Below are 19,272 nucleotides of genomic sequence, written 5' to 3'. Positions count from 1 at the left end.
CTGTCTTGACTATCCTAAACAGTTTGGTATCATCTGCAAACTTTACCACCTCGCTGCTTACCCCTTTCTCCAGATCATTTCTGAATAAGTTGAAAAGGATTGGTCCCAGGACTGACCCTTGGGGGACACCACTAGTTACCTCTCTCCATTCTGAGAGGGCTTCTTGCACAAGAGCTACGCTCTTTTCGTACAAGTGTAAGCTCTTTTTGCACAGGAGCTCTTGCGCAGAGGGCAGTGTGGATGCACAGCAGGGGTTTTTTGTGCTAGAAACCCCTATGGCTAAAATGGCCATCAGAGGTTTCTTGCGCAAGAGAATGTCCACACTGCCATGGGTGCTCTTGCGCAAAGGCACAGCTCGCACATGGGAGTGTGGACGTCTTCTTGCACAAGAACCCTTGTGTAAGACGTTCTTGCGCAAGAAGCTGCCAGTGTAGACATAGCCTGACAGACTGTTGGGAATCATTAGGAGAGGAATGGACACTAAGACAAGAACACATCCTATTGCATCTATATATGGTCATGGTGGGTGTCATAGGGCCGACTCTTTCCCATGGTGCCTCCAGCTGGTTGCTCTAGGAATTAGCTTGTTTGCCTCGCTGGATGCCTCCTTCTAGCTGGTGTCTCCCTGTGTTCTCTTTGACCATGGTGTCTGCTTCAGGACATGGCCCTCCAGCAGTGCCCATGCCAGTCTCTCTGCACCCCCTTCTGGGGGGTGGGCGTTTATCCTGCTTGCACTCCAGGGTCCTCCCTTCCCCAGGGCTCCTGGTTCTCCTCCCAGGAACACCCCAGTTTCCCTGTTCCCACCTTGCCTCAGTGACCCAGGTCCAATCTTCATCTAGCCCCTGCCTCAGCAAAACCGCAGTCTGTAATGGCCACTCATCACTGGCAAAGGGGTGTGGACCTGCTGCCTTTGCCTAACCTGGCTGCCTCTCTACAGCCCTAGTAGCTTCAGGCCTTGCAGCCTGGGGGTTGCTTGGCCGAAGCTTCCCCAGCTCTTCCTGACTTCCCCAGCCCTGCTCTACCTCCAGGAAGCCTCCTACTTCCCTGGCAGTCAGAGCCCTACTACTACTGCAAACTCTGCAGAGCAGCAGTGAGCTCCCCCTTTCCTGCAAGGAGTCCTTCTTTATAGAGCCCCCAGCTGGGCCCTCATTAGCCAGAACTGCCTCAGCTGGGGCGTTGCTCTCAGCCCTCACTCAGAGCTGGGCTTTTGCCCTTAAAGGGCCAGTGCAGTGCAAACGCCCTGTCACAGTGTGCCCATATCTTGACTACTGTAGGCAGATCTTGTCACCGCATCTAAAAAAAGATCCAGTGGATTTTTTTGAAAAGGTCTAGAAAGGGCAACAGAAATGATGAGGGACAAGGAACAGCCTCTACATGAGGCGAGATTAACAAGCCTGGGATTTTCAGCTTGGACAAGAAATGACCAAAGGGCAGGGGGATATGGTAGAGGTCTAGAAAATCATGACTGCTGTGGGAAAAAAAATACGGAAATGCTATTTACTTCTTCACTAATGTAACCCCCAAGGAGATTACTGAGGTAATCAGGGAGAGGCTCTGAGTTTGCCTTGGCTCCCCCTCCCTACCAGGGTCCGAGTCTGCCCTGCAACCCATAGGGAGTGAGATGCCCCTCCAGGGGGAAGGAGAGATCATTGTTGAGGGGAGTCTGGAGACAGCCACGACAAGTGTGTGCGGGGGGGACTGGCTGTGTGGGACCTAGTAAGCCCCAGGCCTGCATGCAGGGTTCCCCCTGAGGACTGGCCTCTAGGGACCTGACGGCAGGATCCCTCAGCTGGGTTTTATGTCTCCACTGTTGATTCCCAGTTTGTGGAGTTTGCTGGGAGGCTTCCCCTGCCAGGAGGAGTTGGCTTCAGCTCCTTGGGTGAGAGGAGTCACCACATGGTCAGCTCTGCTCTAGCAGCGAGTTCAGGGCTGCTGCCTGCTGTGTGGATCTGAATACTGTGCTGAGAGGCTACAGTTTGAATTTTGGTGCAGTTGTGTGGTCTGCATCTTGAGCCCTGCACCCCTTCGCGGGGAGGGGAAATTCTGGGACCGAAGCAGCCTGATTCCTGCCTGAAGAGGATCCCTGTGAGAAGAGAGCAACCCTTTGCAGTGACTGAGTCATCTCTCAACCTGAGGTCATTCATGGAGGCTGTGTCTACACTGGCATCCCTTCTGGAAAAGGGATGCTAATGTAGCACGTCGGAATTGCAAATTCCGCGGGGGATTTAAATATCCCCCACGGGATTTGCATTTACATGGCTGCCGCTTTTTTCCGGCTTGGAGATAAGCCGGAGAAAAGCGCCAGTCTAGATGGGATTCTCCGGAAAATAAGCCCTTTTCTGGAGGATCTCTTATTCCTACTTTCAACAGAGGGTGAACAAGGGGTGGATCATTTGATGGCTGCCTCTTCTGTTGGTGCCTTCTGAAGCACTTGGCATTGGCCACTCTGGGTAGACAGGACACTGGGCTAGGAGAGACATTGGTCTGACCCAGTCTGGCCGGTCTTATGTTTTTATATAGAGCCCAGATGTATCTGCCCATTTCTGTAACCCAGAGCTGAGACAGAGCCCAAAAGTCCTGGCGGGGGGTGGGGGGGGTGGGGGGGGTCTGTCTTTTTCCACAGAATCAGTAACAAAGTAAGACTATATATTAAAATGTGAAGGCTAACCAGTGTCACTTAAGTGACTTGTCACAGGTTGGTGTTAGAGCTGAGTGGGTCTAATGTTTATTTAATTTTTTTCTTTTATGTAGGAATTAGATACAGTGCTCCTGTCAGCTAACTGCTTAGTTATCTGCCAAAAAACACAGTTTCCCAGTGCCTTAGTAGCCCTAGAAAGAGGTGGCATGTGTGTGTGCGGGGGGGAGGATGCCCCCCAGTTGCTTTTTGAATTTTACTGAGCATGCTCAGTTACCCTGCTGAAGCTGCTGCCCTCAGTCTTCCCCCAGGCTCTCACTTTCTCCCCCCCCTCAGGGCATGCACAGCCCCTCTACTCCCCTAGCAAAATCTGAAATATGTCCCTGGGAACAGGCAGAGTGGGACAAGGAAGAGGCGGGGTGAGGGTGGGGCCCTGGGTGGAGAGAGGGTTGTTATGGACCTTGCACCCCCCCGGGGACATCCCTGCTGGTGGGTTTCCCCTGCGGGGCTGTTTCACAGGGATGTGCCGGGTGCATTCTCAGCCAGCGAGGAGGAGGGTCTGGGTAGCAACCTCCAGTCAGGAGGCCTCGTCTGGTCAGGGCTCCCCAGGTGCAGGCAGATCAAGGGCTAGTAGTGGGCTTGGCAAGGGCCATTGCAGGCTCTTCCTTGTGCAAAGCCTTCACGTTAGAGAGCCCATCCCCCGATGTCCTGCCTGGACAAACGCGCCCCTTCATCTGCCAGCTGCCGCCTTCTCACCGGGCACGTGTCCTGAGCCAGGTTAGACGTTCGGTGGGACTGGACGTTCATGGGGGTAGCCAGAATACGGGGATTGTAAAAATGAAAGAAACGTGGGGGAAGGGATAGAAAACCTCAGGCCCAAGGTTGAAGTCAATCTCCAGACCAGTGAGACCTTCATGAGGGCAGATTGTCCCAGAGAAGAGCAGGGTTTCATATGCCTTCCGGCGAAGGATCTGGGGCTGGCCACTCCCAGGGTACGTCTGGACTGCAAACCTCTTTTGAAAGAGGCTTTTTTCAAAGATACTTTCAAAAAAGCCTCTTTTGAAAAAAAGCATCTAGACTACAAGCAGTACTTTTGAAAAAGCAAGCTGCTTTTTCGAAAGAGAGCACCCAGGCAGTCTGGATGCTGTCTTTCGAAAAAGCAGTTTGCATTACATAGCACCTTTTTTCAAAAGAGCACTTTCGAAAAAAGAGGTTATTCCTCGTGAAATGAGGTTTTCTGCAGTCGAAAAAACTGCCGCGTTCTTCCAATTTACTTTCAAAAGAGTGCAGCAGCAGTCTAGACGCAGGGGAAGTTTTTTCAAAAAAGGCCACTTTTAAAAAAACAAACCCTGTAGTCTAGACACGCCCTCAGAGGCAGAACACTGGGCTAGATGGAGACAGATCAAACATGGCAATTCCGAGCTGCTTATATCGAAGAACCAGGTGTTTCTAATGGACGTGGCATTTCACCCATAAGGGTAGCACTTGCTCCCGGGAACAGCGAACCCCAGTGTGAGGAGTGAACTTGATCATTCCAGAGAGGGCTTTATTCCAAAGAAATCACAACAGGTCACATCTTCCAAAGTCCTGGAAGGAGGCGGGAGTAAGAGGAGGTTGTTAGCCATGTAGTTCAGCCTTGACTGGGCACATTTGTGTAATACCAAGACAGTTCACTTGGTGTCCTACTGTCACAAGAGGACGCTGTTGTATGGTTGATCAGGTTGCACACCAGGCATTTAATCAGTGACACAGAACCAAGATCCACAGTAGCTCAAATGTACCTTTAACAAGTTTTATTGCCAGCAATTGTTCAGGAGTAGTTTTAGTTTTAAAAGCGATATATAGTAATTAGTCATTTAAAAGGCAGGTTAAAATCAATTAAACTTAAGTTGAATAGTTAACAGTCTAATTCTCAACCCAATGGTAACACACACTCTCATAAACACATTCACGCATACCACTCACCCTCTGGGGCTGGCCAAACCCCAGGTAATGTTGGTTAATTTGATGGAGGCGGAAGTCTGACATGCACATCACCCCAATATGCCGAATCAATAGACTCCAACTCCCAGTGAAAAATGGTGTGGTCTATATCCCCTTGGGGGAGGTGGAAATCAGTCCATGTGGAGTGATATCCATTGGTTACACGCAGTCCGTGTGGGGTGATGTCCATAGGACGCATTCTCCTCCTTCAGGTGTTCTCCCGACCGATCTTGGAGAGTCCTGCTTACAACACCCAATGCCGTTTGCCTCACATGAGTGATAAACAATAGACTATCCTTGACTAGGTCTCTCCCTTGTTACTCCTTCTTATCTGGGAACGTTGCCTCCTTCTGTACTATTTTGTCTCCTCAGCGCACACAGTTTCTTCTTTCACACAGCCCTTTCTCTCAAAGTTGTAAGCAAGTCCATAATCCTCCAGGGCACTGTCTTGAATCTTAGTATGGCCTGTCTTCAGCTCACTTACTGTTCATTCACTCATGCCAACCATTCACACTACCCATGATTAGTGACACCACGTTTGTTATTTTTCAATCTCAGAAATGACACACAGTTAAACCCTGCATAGACGCTGTGTGCTGGATATCCCGTCAGCTACTTTACCATGTGCTTCTCTCTGACATTGCAGGGATCACGCTGTGGGGTCTGGAACAGCTTGAAATGGATGTAAAGGAACAACCACAGCCCAGGACTGAATGTGAGATCATCGCATCTGACACCATTGAGGACAAGGCCAGCGCCCTCAATGTCACGGCATCGCTCAAGGCCAGCTTCCTAGGGGGCTTGGTTGAAGTAAGTGGATCTGCCAAATACTTAAATGACATGAAAAAATCCAAACAACAGGCCCGAGTCACTCTCCAGTACTTGACCACAACAAGGTTTGAGGAATTAACGATGAGCCATTTAGGAGCAGAAAACGTCACTTATCATGCTGTGTTTGAGCAAGGCACGGCCACCCACGTGGTCACGGCTGTGCTGTATGGCGCCCAGGCTTTCTTTGTGTTCAACCGAGAAGTTTCTTCTTCTGAGAGTGTGCAAGAGATCGCAGGAACACTCCAGATTGCAATTAAAAAGTTACCCACGTTTTCTGTAGAAGGGGCAGGGTCTCTCAAAATGGATGAAAAAGACAAATTAAATGCTGACAAATTTAATTGCAAGTTCCATGGTGATTTTGCTCTTGAGAAAAATCCAACTAATTTCCAAGATGCAATAACCATTTATTCCACCCTTCCAAAGTTGCTGGGTGAGTTTGGGGAGAACGCTGTACCCATGAGAGTCTGGCTGTACCCACTGACCAAGCTGGATTCCAGAGCTGCTCAGCTGGTGCATGAGATCAGCTTAACGCTGATTTCTGATGTTCAGACTGCAATGGAGGACCTGGCAGAACTGGACATGCGATGCAACGACATGGGGAAGAATCCGATTGCCAGAACCTTCCCTGAAATCCAGAGGAAAGTCCAACAGTTCCAAAGTTTGTGTAAGCAACACAGACAGACTTTCCAGAAAAAGCTGGCAGGACTCTTACCGTCCATCCGTGGTGGGGGGAAAGAGGAAGGGGCCCTGGTGGACATTCTGTCACGCAATAATCTTTCACCATTCAACACTCAGAAACTCAATGAATTCCTGGACACAAAGGAGCGAGAGATGAATTATGTGAATTCCTATCTCAGTGCCCTAAAGAATATAGAAGTGGTGTCCTCCCAGACTGAGCTAGAGAAAATAGTGCTGGACCCTGGGCTTGACTTTGTCGTTTCTTTTACTTTTACCTCCTTATACGACGAGGAGCCATATTTATCAGATTTACATCTCTGGCTTCACACCCAGTCTATGAAGGACACTCAGGATCCTGCACCAGCCACTTCTGTCAGTGAGGAACCAAAATCCAAAGCCTGGTATGAGGAAACGGAAATACGTAAAAAAGCTCGAGAAGCTGCAAAGTGCATCTCTGACTTTGCCCATGCCAATGAATCTAATGGGACGACCCGGTTCATTGTGGCCTCTGTTCCAGACAAGGCCAATCCAGGCGCTTCCATTTACCTGTATGGGGATGGAGAGCTGCTCAGCACTGACTTCCAGCCTCCATCAAAGCCTCTTCCTCCATCATGTGATGAAGTCAGACATGACCGTGTGCAGCTCACGCTGAAACCGTCAGCCTGTGGCAGGGCTGAGATATGCGGCTACTGGGCAGAGTACAGACTAGTCGGGCAGGAGAACTGGGTGGCTGTGAATGTCAGTAACACACAAGAGACACTCACAGTCACAGGGCTCCGCCCAAACACCCAGTACCTGTTCCGATACGCGGCCGTGAGCAAACCAGGGCTCAGCGAAAGCAGCGATGTGAGCGACACAGTGAAGACGCTTCCTCCTACCAGCCCCCCTGGGAAACCTGTAGCACTGACTGTAGTATCATCTGCCCTTGCTCTTACCTGGGAGAGTCCATGTGTCATTGGAGATGGAGTCAGTATAAGTGAATACAAGGTGGAATACAGAGAGGAGTCTGGAGAAGACAAATGGCTGGAACAAAAGACAGGAAACAAAACTGAGTCCTACACCATTGATGGACTGAGGCCACAAACAGACTACAGATTCCGGGTGTCGGCCATGTGTGCAGACGGAGCTGTGAGTGACCCGAGTGAGGAGATTCGCATCTCAACACTAAAGAAAGGTAACATTTAAATATATTGGCACATTCTCCCCCTCCCTTCCCTAGAACACAGCCCTGGGGTAACTAATTAGAGAAACTGTATTTATCATTGGAAGGAAATTGCTTGATCCCAGGTGGATAATGTGATTGACACCACCCAGCGCTTTATGAAATGGACTTATAGACAGGGATATGAATAACTCTAAGATGCTTAGGAGAAGCTCCTCATATAATCTATCAATCTTCATGTCCTGATCTACTGGATCTGTAGATCTTATTTTGGTGTGTGTATCATTCTTCTGTGTAGTGTTAGGTATATGGAGTGGGGAATGGTTTATGGCACGGGTCTCCAACCTTTTTAAGCACAAGATCACTTTTTCAATTGAAGTGCAATGTAAGTTCTACCTCAAACCAAATCCCCTTGCCTCACTTCCTTCTGTGGGAGAAAAATCAAATAACTCCAATTGTGTCTAAAGGAGGGACTGTGAAGGAAATCAAAATTCTCTAAAAGAAAACTGCTGTAAGGGTTAAAAGTTTTCCAGGCCTCGCTCCCTGTAACAGAGAGAAATCAAATTAGCTCTAATCAAGACCCTTACAATGCCTCTCTCAAGTTCATGGATACTCCTAGTCTGTCACAATTTGTCCTGTAAACCCTTATTTTTGTCACAGTTTGCCTTGTAGACTTCTCCACTCAAGTTCTGATGTGGCTTTGTTCTGTAAAACTTACTTCTAGCACTCCTGGTGTGAACAGAAATGTCTCAGAGTACTTCTGCTGAGACTTTGATATGTTAAAGAAAACAATCAACAACTGAACTGTCTGAACATACTGTAGAAAGAATTCCTAAACCTGTATCTCGGGGCTGACTGCTATTGTTCTCTGGTAGCTGTCAGCCTGCATGCATACATAATACAGTTTTTCCTTCTAGGTTTCTCTCCTGCCTCACTGATTTGACTTCCAGCCTCAGACCCTTCTGGGGGCTCTGTACCCCAGGGGAGCGAGATTTCCCCCACACTTCCCACCTCTTCTTTGAGGCCCCGCCCCTGCTCCACCCCTTCTCCAAGGTCTTGCCCTGTTCTCCCTTCCCCCTCTGATCCTCACTCACTTGCACCAGGCTGGGACAGGAAATTGGAGTGCGGGTTCTGGTCTTGGGCCAAGGTGTTTGGCATGTGGGAGGGGCTCTGGGCTTAGCCCAGGGCAGGGTACAAGCTCTGGGAAGGAGCTTGGGTGCAGGAGGAGGTTCAGGGCTGAAACAGGGATTTAGGAAGTAGGCTCTGGCTGGGCACTATTTAACTGAGATGGCTTCCAGGTGGTGGAGCAGTGAGGTTAAGGCAGCTCACTCCTGCCCTGTCTCTGCACCACTCTTGAAAGCAGCTGGCAATTACATCACAGCTCTTCCACATTGCACCAACGTATCCCTCCACCCATCAGTACAGTGATACCTAGCACTGTGCAGCGCAGGCAGCTAATTCCCAGGGGCTATTCCCAGCTCCTGGGGGCAGAGTTAAGGCTGTGAGGGCATTTACCTGAACTCGCTACCTCCCGGCATTCACACAGTTCAGTGTTGCTGAACTTGGCTTTCTTGCGGGGCACCAAGTATCCCCAGGCACCTTATCACGGGGTCAGTGAATTGTTGTTGCCATGTAATCTCGCTCTCTGGGTAGCTCGTTAGCTAATACAAAGAGCAGCATCGAGTCCAGCCCCCCGCCCTCAAGGCAGGTGTAGACGGAGCTTGATCCTGCCTTGAGGGCGGGGGGCTGGACTCGATGACCTCTCGAGGTCCCTTCCAGTCCTATTATTCTATGATTCTATGATTCTATGCTAACACATCACACTGCCTGGCTCCTAAGCAGGTGTGTGCAGGGGGAAAAATTTGAATCTCAGCTCTGGGCCAGGTGACATTTTCACTCCATCATTGACCCGTGCCTGCCTCTAACACTCCCATTCTGTCTCTCCCCAGAGACTCTGGCTCTGGATCCAGCCACGGCACATCCTGAGCTCGTCCTGTCTGCAGACCTGAGAAGCGTGAGCCGGGGAGACAAGAGCCAGGCATTGCCTCACAATCCAGGGAGATTTGATTATTTGCTCTGTGTGCTGGGCTCTGAGGGCTTCACCTCGGGGAAACATTCCTGGTTGGTGAAGGTGGAGGGAGGACCCACCAGAAACTGGGCTGTGGGGGTGGCTAGGGAGTCTGTGCAGAGGAAGAAAGAGGTTGGCTTCACTCCCGAGGGGGGGTTCTGGGTGGTGCAGAAGTGGGGCAGTGCCAGAGATTACCTGGCTCACACCTCCCCTGTCACCCGCCTGTCCTTGAGCAGAGAACTCAGCAGGATCCGGGTCTCTCTGGACTATGAAGGGGGGTTGGTGGCATTTCATTATGCTGATGACCTGGCCCCAGTTTTCACTTTCCACCAGGCCTCTTTCAAGGGGGAGAAAATCTTCCCTTTCCTCTGGGTGTGGGTTACAGGATTCCAGCTGACCCTCTGCCCCTGAGCGGGGCCCTGCCAAAGCAGGCTGGATACACCCATGCAGGATCCGCAGGGCCTGCCCAGCCTGCTTGTCCTCACGCTGCCTGGCTCTGGCCAGGGTCGTCCTTGGGATTTCTGGGCCCTACGCAGCGCTATGAAACCAGGGCCCGAGGGGGGGGGGGGGCAATAGGAATCAGAGCCACAGAAGAGGGGTAGGAAGAGGCATGTGGCTGGACAGTAAGACCCAGAGGTGCCCCACATTTTTGAGTGTCCCACACAGCTGCATATTTCCCTCTGGAAGAGCTAGGGGTTCTGTCACTCCTCCTTCTGGGCTCGAGTGGGGGGTCTTGTCTCCTCCCAAAAGCTGCCCTGGTGCACCCGCATGGCTGCAGCGCCTCAGTGAAGATGCTGCTGTGCCAAGGGGACAGCGTCTTCCGTGGTTACTGCACCTGCCCAAGGGGCCGCAGTTAGGTCAACACAGCGCCGGCTACACGGGCTGGGTTGTGCACGTATTGCGGTCTCACAGGTCAGGCCCACGCTGGCCTGTACGGTCCCTGGGTAGCACCTGCTGCTGTGCAACTGCCCCTTCTCGGGAGCCCAGCTCTTCCCGGGGCCCATCCCCCGCCTCCTGGGCTGGGCCTCTCAGAGCCTCCAGCCTGTCTCTGACCCTCAGGGACTCCCCTCACTCTGAGCCCCTGCCGCCCCCCCCAGAGGGAACAGCATGGCCCTGGTCCCCAGCCCAGAGCGACTCCCAGTCAGCACCAAACGGGGGTTTATGGAGATTGAATGCAGCAAAGGATCCCACAGGCCTGTCGGCCTGGCTCCCCCAGCCCCCCACGTCTAAGTCTCCCCTGCAGCCAAGGGGGCTCTGCCTGCTCCCTCCCTGTCCTGTCAGAGTCTGTCCAGCCGAGCCTTAATAGTCTTCTCCAGCAGCCCCACCCCGGCCTTGTCTTCTCCCCAGGCAAGGCCCCCCTTCTCCACCTCCCTCTCCTCTGCCCTTGTTGTCCTCTGGCTGGAACCAGTGGGGCAGGGTACTGAGATCTCCTCTCTGCAGCCCATTGGCCTCCCTCTGGCCACACCCGGCCGTGCCCTCTGAGCTGGGTGTGCTGGACACCAGCCGCTGGTCCCCAGTTCTGTGCTGTTCCCTGTAAGAACAAACCCCCTCCCCATCCCCTTCTTAAACCAGTAACACTCTGGGACACTGAGTTCTCCCCTCTGCTTGAGCCACCAAAACTCCCTTTCTTCATCGCAGCAAGGGTATTTCTTGGGGGAGCAGATTTTTCACGCCTCTGAGCAACAAAGTTATAGGCTGGTGTGTAGCATAATGTAGACCTGGCCTGAGATTCTCTGTTGCAGGGCAGGAGCTGTCTCTTGGCATGGCCCAGGCACTGGTGTAAGAGCCAGGAAGAATCCCTTCGACAGTCTTTGTATGAGGGTCAGTCTGAGATGCGCATGGCGCAGATGGCGGGAGGGAAAGTGAAGGGACCTGTCGGCAGCGCCAGGCTGCCATTGGCAGTGTGATCTGTGCCCATCCTAGAACAGCTGCACCTGGAGGCTCTGACCCACAATGAGCTGGAAGGGGGTGAAGAAGCCAATCAGCTCATGTCATTGGCCCTGTACAGATGTGCTGTGTGAGGCGAGGAGTCACTGCGATGCTCAGTTACACAGACTCAGAGGGCACTAGCGGGATGCCAGCTGTAGGGTTCCAGGACTATCAGAGAGATGCTCAGCATTAGCTAGATAAGTAAAGCGCAGCAGAAATGCAAGGCCTGCAGGCTGAGGCCTGTAAGATTTCAGCTTCGCCACGGGGATAGGAAAGCTTGACGTGAACAAGTGACTGCAGAAGGGCCCTGTGCCCATAAGAGCCCAAGATGCCTGGAGAGACGGGCCCATAGGTGATGTTACGGAAAATCTACCACAATGTTCTGTGAGATAATGAGATTGTACCTCACTGTAACATGGATCACAGCACGTCCTGACCGCAGGGTGTGCACTGTGCACAGGTGCCATTGGAAATGAGAGGCACTAGAGAGCCTGTGGGAAACAGGGCACCCTGTAGTTCTGAGGGATGGAAATGCGGCTGAGGACAAAGAGGGTTGACCCCTTCATGCACATGCCGAGTATGTTAGAAGGGGTCAAAATAACAATAGAAAAGCAGGTTCACAGAGTGAGCAGAACTTGGAGCATCCCAGGGAAAATCCCTAGCAGGAACCAACCCTCTCCTGACCTTCAGTGGGGGAGGAATCCATCACTCTAGGAACATCTGTAAGGCTGAGAGTGCGACTACACTGGTCGCTTGGGCATGGGAATTGGCAGGGCTTCTATACGCTTGAGTAACTGTAATGACGCTTGTCTCTAATAAAACGTATCATACAGACCAGACGTGGTACTTGTGAATGTCTGTGTCACTGTCCATGGTCTTTATGAGCTGCTAGAGGTTCTGCATTGAAAGCCACAAGCAGAGGTGACTGTTGCTTCATGAATCTTAGAAACACAGAATCAAAGGGCTGGAAGAGACCTCAGGAGTCATTGAGTCCAACCCCCTGCCCAAAGCAAGACCAAACCCAACTAAATTGTCCCAACCAGGGCTTTGTCAAGCCATGATTTAAATACCCCTAGGGATGGAAATGCCACTTTCTCCCTAGGGAACCCATCCCAGTGCTTCCCCACTCTCCTAGGGAAAGAGATTTTCCTAATATCCAAACTAGACCTCCCTGTCTACAACTTGGGATCATTGCTCCTTATTCTGCCATCTGCCACCATTAAGAAAAATGTTTCTCCATCTTCCTTGGCACCTCTCTTCAGGAAGTTGAAGGCCGCTATCAAATGCCCCCTCACTCTTCCCTTCTGCAGACTAAACAAGCCAAAATCCATCAACCTCTCCTCTTAAGTCATGTGCTGCAGTCCCCTCATCATTTTCATTGCCCCCCACTGGACCCTCTCCAATGCAGCCACACCTTTTCTGTAATGGGGGTAGAGGGATTGGTAACATTCTTTATAGGAAAAGAATGAGGGGGGAAAGGTAATATTAGGGACACAGTGGTAAGGCGGCTCTGAGTAAGTGGATTGTCACTTTGATAAGAATACATGAAAACTCTGTGAGCATGATAGAAACATTACACCTTGTGTACAAATTGATATGCCTAATGTGATGTTATAGACGTTAATCTATGAAGGAATGTGCGTTTTCTTTTGACACATGCATTGTGTATTATGGAAAGGGTAGGGACAATGAAAACAAAACATGATACATAATTAAAATCCTATTACGGCTCCAAAAAAGGGCCAGGATAGGCTGTGTTTTTTCTTTCAGATGGCTGGGTGTTGGGGAAGCGGGAGCTGAAAGTGAAAAGCAACCAGAACTCTAGAACAGAGTTCTCCCTAATATCTCCTATCCTTGGGCAGGTTGAATTTTTGTATGTGTAATACTGAGGTAGTGTGTGGGTGTGTATTACCAGTACAAACACAAAACACATAGTTGTAAGCAGGGTCTGAATCAATGCTTCCATTACAGACAGCTGTACAGAAAGAAATCCTGGGTGTGGTTATGCAAATGCAGTTGCTCCTGCTTCCCTGGTGTTTTGCCTCTTCTAAGCACTTTAGTTGTTGTGGGGTCACAAATTGTGTTAGCACTACATGGAGGACTTGCGGGAGATGTCCAGCAATGCTTGAAGCTATTGTGGGAATGAAGAAAGGTCAGACCATGTGTGGTGGGGTGCTCCCTCCTGCTCCCACTGAGTCCACGATCTCAGATACCGTCTACCTCTCTAGAACCTGGCTCACCGGCCTGAGTCCACAAACATAGTCTCAAAGGGCAGCCCTTTAAGGCAAGGCCTGCACTGGCAGATAAGGGTTATAGCAGAGTCACACCCCTGGTAGGGGGATCCGGGGCAACCCTACTCATCCGGGTCCTGACCCAGGGTCCCGTGAGTGACAAGACGTCATGCCACTCCCTCAGTGGGGAAGTCCTGCCGAAACGCGTCGAGGTTCCTGGGGCGGAAGAGGCGGCTCCCGCTCTTGCCCTAGGCCACTTCCTACCTGATTCACTGCAGCTACTTTCCACGTACTGGTCAGGTTTGCTGCCCTCCCTGGGGTGATGTCTTCTTGGTGGGCAGCCTCTGCAATGTCCCAACTCACCTCGGCGTCTCTGCTTGCTTCTCCTGGGGTCTTGGGTTTCTTCTGGTCAAGAGCTTCCTTCATAGGTCCTCCTCCTCCGGTCATCAGCCCACACTGAGCCCTTCCCCAGGCTTTTATAGTTGAGCTGCAGCCTGGGCAAGCTCAGTAGGGCTGCGGGGCAGGGGCCTCTGCAGCCAGGTAAACCTAGCTGGGCCCTGCGGATTCAGTGTGGGGCTGTCTCACTCCGTCACACCATGTTTAACTCAGTTCAAAGGAGAGACCTTGTCAGTGGAAATACACTTGGATGGACAGAGGCTCCACTGCCAGAGCCCTATAGATTAAACTGGGTAGGGAGATGAGTCAGCCAGGCTGCATGCCCAGAAAAGAAAACAACAGAACACCACTTGTCATCAACTACAGCCCCCAACTTAAACCCCTGCAGCGCAGTGGCCATAATCTACAACCTATTCTCGAAAATGACCCCTCAGTCTCACAGGCCTTGGGGGACAGGCCAATCCTCACCTATAGACAACCCCTGGACCTCAAACAAGTTCCTTCCAGTAACCATGTAGCACACCTCCTTGGTACTCATCCAGCCCTGCAATCAGGCCCGGGGCAAACTCTGTCCACACGTCTACACCAGCAATTTCATCACTGGACCCAACCACATCGGCCACCATATCAGAGGCTCATATACAGTTTCTCTGGGGAATGTTTAGGATCCATGCTGTGCAAGAATTAGTGAATCAGAGAACTGTAAAAACACATAAAAGTTCTCCTGATTTGAAACATTCATTGTAGTATTTCACCAATTCAAAGAGTAGAAGCCCCGGAGCAAATTACCACCCAGCTTCTGGGTTTAAAGACAGATCCATGTCTGCAAATAAGGTTTCATCCTACAAAAGAACTAGCATCACACACAGGACTTGCTACTTCTGACTCATAACAGTCAGAACTCTGCCAGATAGCAAAGATCTGTCCTTAATGCAATACAATATAGTCTACCATGTATTAATTAGTAACACAAGATTTTTAAAAAATTAAGATCAGAGTTTTAGATAACCTTCAACATTCCAAAAGATTCCATTAAAAGAATTTCCTTCCTTCCTTCCTTCCTGAAGCCATTAACACCACTGTAAATTTTGTTTGACATGTGATCATGCAAATGTCCCAGCACACTCACAACCCATGTAGCCTGCTTTCCCTCCCTCCAACCGGGACAGACACAGAGAGTCTCACTCCTATCTGGACTGCAGCAAGTGAGTCAGGACACCCCCAAACAAATTCCCCTGCCTTTACCTCACTGCACAGATGCAAACACCTCCCACCCCCTCTCTCCCCACCTACCCCTTTGCAATCTGCTCCCCCAGTCCAGCCAGAGGCTAGGATAAATCCTGCTTCTCAGACTTGCAGGCACCAGCAGCCTCGCTAGGAGTTATAGGACATGGCACAAACTCTTCACTTCAGCCCAGGACACAGAGCACAAACTCTCCACCCCTGCCTCACCCCAATGCCGGCAGCCACCCACCCTCTATCTCCCCTACCTACTCCATGCAGTCAGCTTCCCCCCACCCCACTTCCCAGCCCAGGAGGCTTGAGGGCAGTGCTGGTTTCTGTCTCTACCTCGGCTTCTCTCCCCTCTCCAGGCAGACAGGACTCCCCAAACTGCCCCCCTCTGGCTACCCCCAGCAATTCCCCCCTCCCTCCTCATCTTCCCAAATTCCCTACCCTACAACTCTCCCCCCCACAGCCACTTATTCCACCCTCCCTACCTGCTCTGGGAGCTCCTCTGTTTCCAGCAGGCAGTGGCTGCTGCTCAGGGAGAAGGCACCTCTGCCAGCCGCCAGCTGAGAACCCTGCGGGGGGCTCTGAGCCTCTGGGCAGGGCTCGTTAAAGGGACCCGGCTCTGGCAGCTCATTGTGTCCCTGTGGGACAGAGTCTCTGAGCTGCTGACAGCTTTGGATCCAAAGCCCGACAGAAAGTGTGGGGGGAAGAGAGGGAGGGCAGGTCACTGGCTGCCAGGGGAGGGAGAGAATTGCCCAGAAGTGGCAGCGCACAGACCCTGGAAATAGTGAATGTACCTGGCCAGCGAACAAAGCACCTGAAACCAAACCGCTCAGAGCCATCTCTTGCACACGGACACTGCCTGCCTGTGCACACTTGCCTGCAGAGAGACACATTTCCAGGGGCTGGCTAAGTCACCCAGTTTGTGGATGGGGGGCTGGAAGGGAAAAGAGGGGGGAAGGGGAGAGAGTGACAGAGGCCAAGGATGTGAGCAGGATGGGTGTGAGAGGGGGCAGAGAAAAGAGAACGAAGGGAGGGTCTCTGTGTATGTCTGTGTGTGTGTGGGGGGGGGGGGGAAGATCCCTCTAATCTTTTCCATCCATGTGCAGAATAACTTTTTTAGGTTCACCAAGGCGTGTGTGCATGTGCACCACCAGTACAAACACAAACCTGAGCAGCGGGCACTCTGCTAATCTGCTGGGCAGCATCTGAATCTCTCCTGAGCAGCCACAAAAATGCCCAGTTTATAGGGAACTTGTGCGGTTATGTAGAGTGGTTAGGGGTACAGGGGAGCTGGAGGCTGCAGATGCATGAAGATATGGGGGCATAGGAGAGTACAGGCACCAAATGTGGGTGCAGCCGTGTACGGAGGTGAATGGGGTTCAAGGGTGGAGGGGGGTGAGGTGCCTGGGGATGGTAGGACAGAGCTGTAGAGGGCACAAAGTGCCCCAGGACAGGATGGGCCAGGGGAGGGATGCAGTGAGGTGTTGGGGCAGGATGGGGTGGGGGTGTTAGCACAGAGAATTTAGAAGGTGAATGAGGTGTGTGACGTGAGGGGTCTGACTGATTTCTCTGTGCTGAAGATCACAGCCTCCTTCCTCAGATCCAGGGTCTGTCCCCTGCGCTTTGCCCCAGTGCCCTGTAACCCCCTTCCCCTCCCCAGATAAAGGGGGGGCTGTGCATAAAGTGAACCAGGATAAGGTGTGTGAGGGGATGAGACAAATTCAGGGGATTTGGGGTCGAGAGGTGACATCCGAGGGAGCCAAACAACAGAGAAAACAGGGACCCAGCGACTCATTCTGGGGGCTTGAAGCCCAGGCCCCGCGGGGCAAACCCCGGCCCTGCCAGGGCAGGCAGGGCAAGGAGACCCCCGTACAGAGATCTGCTCTAGTGCCCAATGGGGCTGCGGCTGGAAGCGGCTCGGGGCCGTCAGCCCGTGGGCCCCACAGAGGCTCTGGGGCGGACGCAGCGCCGGGCGCCACTCCCAGGCGTGGGCAGGCTGCTTGGCGGGAAACCTGAGGGGAGTGGAACTCTCAGCAAGGCGGGAAAATCCGGTTGGAACCAGTTCCCAACGGTCGCTGAACGTCCCACAGGGGGAGGGCAAAGCCCAAGATGGAGCCCAGGGGTCAAAGGGACCCGACTCCATTTTGTTTTACATCAAATCACTGGTTCAACGTTAAGATCATTAACATATAGTCATAAACATCCACCACAATTACAGATATTCCACATTAACTACTAACATCAGGCACTCCATGATTTTTTCTTAAAAGCAGGATACATAATCTTACAGGATCTCCTTCTGCTCCTTTGAACAGTCAGGTACAAGTGATGGCAAACAGCGTCAACCAGCACAGAAGCAAATCCTAAGAAGAAATGCTGCCCCAGCACACGCAGGACTAGAAACACGGGGTTCCTCCTGTGGCTGCTAGATGGTGACGAACCCTCACACTTCTCCTTTCTCCTCATATAATTTTTGTTTTCATAATGTCCCAATTTCCTATGACCAATGGGGCTCTGCTGTGTAACAGGTGGAATAGCCAATTGTATTGGTATTTTATAGTGTTTAAATCATTAAGAGGGGCAGCTCTTTTGCCCAGGCTGAAGCATCTTCTCTAGCTTCTGGATCACCATATCGCATATTGTGTGCAATGAGACTATGGCTAAGGCTACACTGCAAAGATAAATTGGAACTCCCAAAAGAGACTTTTCTGAAATTTGGCCCGTTTACATGGGGCCAAATTTCAAGAAAAAAAACCTTCTTTTGGAGCATCCCTTCTTCCTAGTGAAATGAAGTTCATAGGGATGCCGAAAAAATGCATCTGCTTTTCCAAACATTAGCCTATGTAACTGCGTGTAACAACTAGGAGATGTTTTTGTTTTGGAATAAAATAAAAGTTTCTAAAGAATTTTCATCCAAATCAATTCCTGATTTCAAATATTAAACCTGTTTAACATTCACAGGACTTTCTAACAGAAACTGTTTGAATTCAAATTTCCCTCCCTCTCAATTTCTGGCTCTGGTCCTGCTTCTGGGGGGTTGTTGTCTGCTGGTGAGAACAAGTGTGAGAACTGTTGGTTTTTCTCTCTGGCCCTGCCCTCATCTTGCTGTGGGACCTCTTCAGGGCATTCCCACCTCTGTCCTTCACACCCCAGTCTGGCCAGTGGCAGAGAGACACTTGTGTAACTCCTGGCAGCAGTGAGTCTGGGTGAGGGAACGGGCAGCAAAGCCAGTGTGGAGGGGAAAGGGCTGTTTCATGGGGCTGAGCACCAAGACATCTGAAATGTGCTAAAATGTCTAGTCCAGAGCAACAAGAAATGGTTGGAGACAAAGCCCACAGTGGGGTGTGAATAAGAGAGGCCAGGGGTGTGTTTGGGTCTCCCCAGGGCTTTACACTCCTCCTTGTCCTTTGGTGCTGGGAGAACAGGCTGCTGGAGCACAGATGAGAGGATTTTCCACCAGGGACCCCACACACCATGTCCCCGGAGCCACCATTTCAAGCTGCCCCCTTCACAGCAGCTCCCTGAGTTGGGGCTGACTGGGCCATGGCAAACTGAGCAGGCTAGGCTGGGGCACGCAGGCTGCAGGGAGACAGTTTTGCTGCTGCCCAGGCTGGGCCTGCTCTGGGAGAAGTGGAGGAGTCAGTCAGCAGGGGCCGTCGCTCAGACCCAGTCACTAAGCGGCCATTTTACAGCTTCCCCGTTAGTCACCGGGGAAAGGTTCAGCCTGCCTCCTCCTGCATACTGCTACTAGAAACCTCCCCCCACAGCCGCAGCCCCTGCCTTGCTCTGGCTGGGTGCAGTGTGTGTGTGTCTGTGGGGAGATTCTGAGCACTTGAGCTGTGTCCCAGGTGGGAGTGAGAGGGGAGTGATTTACCCTCACCATTGTGCCACACAGCCCTGAGGGAGAGGGCGGCCATAATAATCATGGAATCATAGAAGCCATTTAAAAACCAGACAGCTCTCCTGGACTCCTTTCCCCCTCATGTTAGCATCCTTGGGATCCTGCCCATCAGTTCCCTGAGGGAATCATCATCTGCTTTTCTGAAGTCCAGGGTCTCTATTTTGCTGCTCTCCTTTCTTCCTTTGGTCAGGATCCTGAACTCATAACGTCATAGAATCCTAGGGC

The 19,272-nt window shown here is 51.6% G+C and overlaps 2 protein-coding genes across 2 annotated transcripts in view; both read left to right on the top strand.

The window, feature by feature from the left end:
• Window positions 1-7,389, top strand: part of LOC102445749 (stonustoxin subunit alpha-like) — a 79,124-nt gene extending 71,735 nt beyond the window's left edge. Inside the window, exon 2 of the mRNA XM_089775952.1 lies at window positions 5,265-7,389. Coding sequence (XP_089632078.1) covers window positions 5,265-7,312 — 2,048 coding nt within the window. The 3' untranslated portion in view covers window positions 7,313-7,389. The remainder of the gene's footprint in view (window positions 1-5,264) is intronic.
• A 1,791-nt stretch (window positions 7,390-9,180) lies between these two features.
• Window positions 9,181-10,106, top strand: LOC149525502 (butyrophilin subfamily 2 member A2-like; the record flags this gene model as incomplete). The annotated part of the gene is made up of 1 exon (XM_089776039.1): window positions 9,181-10,106. A coding segment is annotated over one exon (588 nt), but the record flags the coding sequence as incomplete, so codon positions are not given.
• Window positions 10,107-19,272: the final 9,166 nt, after the last annotated feature.

This window comes from Pelodiscus sinensis, chromosome 2 (genome assembly GCF_052426305.1).
Source record: "Pelodiscus sinensis isolate ZL-2025 chromosome 2, ASM5242630v1, whole genome shotgun sequence".
NCBI classification, from domain to species: Eukaryota; Metazoa; Chordata; order Testudines; family Trionychidae; genus Pelodiscus; species Pelodiscus sinensis.
This window is presented reverse-complemented; position numbering and strand designations above follow the sequence as displayed.